This window comes from Nelumbo lutea, chromosome 1, assembly GCF_056320005.1.
Source record: "Nelumbo lutea isolate HS-2025 chromosome 1, American lotus-T2T, whole genome shotgun sequence".
Lineage (NCBI taxonomy): Eukaryota > Viridiplantae > Streptophyta > Magnoliopsida > Proteales > Nelumbonaceae > Nelumbo > Nelumbo lutea.
The window spans coordinates 201146941-201150974 of record NC_142684.1 but is presented as its reverse complement, the minus strand read 5'-3'; the positions used below and the strand labels follow the sequence as shown (position 1 = coordinate 201150974).

General features: G+C 31.3%; 1 protein-coding gene across 1 annotated transcript; it reads left to right on the top strand.

The window, feature by feature from the left end:
• Positions 1–1516: 1516 nt before the first annotated feature.
• On the top strand, positions 1517–3202 carry LOC148880373 (vesicle-associated protein 3-1-like). Its single transcript, XM_088962258.1, has 5 exons — positions 1517–1967; positions 2150–2220; positions 2382–2463; positions 2531–2646; positions 2747–3202. The coding sequence occupies exons 1-5, from the start codon at positions 1916–1918 to the stop codon at positions 3053–3055; spliced, it is 630 nt and encodes a 209-aa protein (XP_088818384.1). The 5' UTR covers positions 1517–1915; the 3' UTR covers positions 3056–3202.
• The last annotated feature ends 832 nt before the right edge of the window (positions 3203–4034 follow it).

Here is a 4034-nt window from a genome sequence, read left to right as displayed (position 1 = left end):
ATTATTAATTTTGTAATATATTACATTATTATTAACTTCAATATTATGTTATAATTATTTTTCTTCTTTAATTTTTTTAATTTATTACATAATTTTGTTATTTTAACGATTTAAAATCTAGTTATGATAAATATATAGTTATTTAAATATTTAAATAATATATGAAATATTTAAAATTTGTTATTATTTGAATTTTATTTATTTAACGCTATTATATATTATTAAATGTTTGAAAAACATTTAAATTGATGATTCGGAAAAACATAATTTAAACTGTTAGTACATAATTTCGTGATATATTTTGTAAAAATATAAAATTATTTATTTAGATAATTTTGTTATTTTAACTATTTAAAATATATTTATGATAAATATTTAGTTATTTAAAAATTTATATAATCTATAAAATATTTATTTTTTTGTTATTTGAACTTTATTTGTTTAAAGCTATTACATATTATTAAATATTTGAAATGCATTTAAATTGATTATCCAGAAAAATATAATTTAAATTGTTAGTACATAATTTTGTGATATATTTTTTAAAAATATAAAATTATTTTTTGTGTTTTGAATAAATATTTTAAAGATATTATATAATTTTGTTAGAATATTTATATAATTTTTAAATTTTTTAATCCAAACTTTCTTTAGATTGATATAAATAAAAAGTAGGGGAGAGGATAAATAGGAATTAGAGATAATTTAGGTTATTGGGTAAGTGCATCTCATTGGTTGTTTCAAAAATGACATGGAATAAAAAAAACAAAAAAATTAAAAAAAGAGAAAAATTCTTGACAGCTTTGTTTTAATATATAGATAGATAGATAGAGAGAGAGAGAGAGAGAGAGAGAGAGAGAGAGAGAGAGAGAGAGCGCTCTATGTTTCTGTATGCCTCTCCCTGCATATGTCTTGTATACCTTCTTTCTTAATAAATAACACCTTACCATTTTCAAAACAAAAACATATTCTTATTAAACACTTGCAGAAACTGAATAAAGTGCAAATTCACTTTGGTTCAGCATTTGCCTTCTTCCCAAATGCAGCCAAAGAGATTTTGATGTACGGTTCTCAAGACTTTTGCTTGACCTTCTATCTCTTTCTCTCTCTCTCTCTCTTTCCAAACCAAACATAGACGTGGGGCCTACGTACATTAAAGAAAGAAGGGAAAAAATGTGCTAAGTCATGAGTTGAATGGGCCAACTGTTGAGTTTGGCTCACTCAAGTGAAAAAATGTAAAAAAAAAAAAAGAAAAAGAAAATGATATTAAGTTATTTAAGCTTATTTTGTTAAATTTCTGATCAAATTAAGCATAAAATAATTGCAGCAAAAAAATCAAAACAATATATATGAAAGGTTGCAGCATCTATTTACACATATTTTTTCGGGTATATTTCATCAAGTCGATCAACATATCTAAGAGCCAAACAAGCCACAATAAGAATTTAAAAACAAAAAAGAAAAAAAAAAAAAAAAAGAAAGAAACGAATGGGGCATCCCAGAAACCATTTTAGTTGGCGACCCAATTCTGAAGGTCTGATCATTTGTCGTTTTTGGAGGCATGCATGAGGGTTTAGGGAGACTTGAAGCCCAATAGCTTTCGCGTTGAACGATTCCTTTGATATATTTCCATGAAGGAAGAAGCTAGATGACCCACTCCTCTTTGGTGTTCTTTCCAGAACTGAATTAATCTTCCAAATATATATATATATATATACCAGTAGAGTCAGGAATGAACAACAAAAATAAATTAAAGTCAATTCGATCTCATTTCCACGTCCTTTCCTCTACCTTCATCGATCGATCCCCCTCCGAGTTTCTAGTTCCTTTTTCTTCAGATATCTCCTGGGCTTCTTAAAGACTTTCCATTTACCAGATTGGCCTTACCCTCAATAGAGATAATAGTCCGATCAATATGAGTTCAGCAACGCTTCTCAGTGTTGAACCTCGGGAGCTCAAGTTTCCTTGTGAGTTCATCTCTCTTTTCTCTTCTTTCTTCATTTTTCTGAAGTTTTGAAGGATTCGCCTTTGTAGCTGTAGATACATATGATCTTATGATTACTGTTACTATTATACGTATGTGTTTTTGATCTCCACTTCCCTAATTAGTTTTTTTGATTATTTGTGTTTGTTTTCTCGCTACGAGAAGTCGAATTGAAGAAACAGATCTCAAGTTGTCTTCAACTATCAAACAAGACAGATTACTACGTCGCTTTCAAGGTAATTTTATAATTTGTATCTCGAATCAGTTGCTTATTATTGTTCTTCTTCTTCCTGAGAGAGAAATTAATCATCCCGCAGAGAGATTTTTTTTTTTTTTTTTTTTTCTGAATTCTTGCATGTTTTTGATATAGAAGATAATTATTTGTTCATTCTCACAGTTGAAGACGACGGCTCCCAAAAAGTTCGCTGTTCGCCCCAAAACCGGGATTATCTTGCCTCGGTCTACATGCGACGTTACAGGTTCTTTCTCTCTCTTGTATGCTTGTGAATTAATTACTTACTAATAATAATCAAAATTGTTGAACAGTTACAATGGCAGCACAGGAGAAAGAGCCACCCAGCCTGCAATGTAAGGGCAAGCTTATGATTCAGAGCGTAATAACAACTCCTGATGTGACTGCTAAGGATATTACCCGGGAAATGGTGAAGCTTACTCCTCATTGATACCCTAATAATTTGTTTAGGTTAGGAAGTCTTCGTTATAATATTATTAATGAGTTTTATTTTGGCTTTAATTTAATAGTTTAACAAGGAACCGGGAAACCTCGTGGAAGAACGCAGAGTGAAAGCTGTTTGCATTCTTCCTCCTCCTCCTCCTCCTCCTCAACCGCTTCCACCAGGTTGGAATGTGGACATCATCATTCGAGTATCCACGCCCAACGGCACTGTGGAGAGGAAATTAAGTGAAAAGAAGATTTTCCAGGCAACAATTAGCTTAGCCGATTCCGTTATGGAGGAGCTTAAGCTCCTTGGCTTGGAGTCATCGGAAGTCTCTGAGCAAGAGAGGGCATCTACTGAGGCTTATTCTTCCACCTTGTCTTCTTCTGTCTAAGAGAGAGATTTAGTTTAGGTTTTCTTCTTCGGCCTAATTGGTACGTCATCACAAGTTTGTAAGGACTCATGGTTGTGAATCTATCAATCTATTTATTTGTGTATACCAGTAAGTAATTGAATGAAAAGGTGGCCTATTTAAAAACCTGTATAAATCTTATATGAATTTCCTTACAGTTCCCTTTTCATTCAAATCAAACACAGCCTTAAGGGTCAATGTAAATGAGATTTTGTTTTTTTATTTGGTGGATTTTGATGATATAATAAGTGAAGAAACACTAGCTATCACCTCCATCTCATAATTTCCTCACTATTATTGCTACTGTCATGAGCTAATTAAGCTGTAGTAGGTGATGAATTGGTTTTATATATGCTCCACTTTAAATGAGCTAGCTGGGGATATACGCAATCAAAGAGAAGAGACCCCTAGCTATATTTATTTATGAATTGTCATAGTAAGCTTACTTTTGTGGCGGACCACTTTATATGTATAGACGTATATATAAAGCATAGAAAAAATATCAATTGAACAAGTCTAGGATGAGCAGCACATTTTCAGAAAAGGAAATCAGTGAACCTAATAATACTTAATTGGTAAACCAATGACATAGAGATGAAAACACAATATAAGAACAGAACAAAAGAGTGTTTAAGAGAGTTGCATTTGAGGATGCTTTGTGAAGGGTTGTTTAATTTTTCTACGTGATCGAATTCAGATTGCCTTAACTGGATCGCATTTTGATTTGAATTGGCCAGGTAGAGATATGCGTTTGTAGTTCTAAGCTTATCATTACTTTAGGCTCAGTTTGGAAGGAATAGTAAAATACAAAACAAATATGTAGAGCGTAAAACCTTGTATTTTCTAATATTGTCTACGTATTTACATTATTTGTATTCTTTCCAAACTGAGTCATCTTAACAAACAAGATGTTCATAAAACAAATTTGATTCCATATTTTCATGATTCCCTGCTTCTAAAA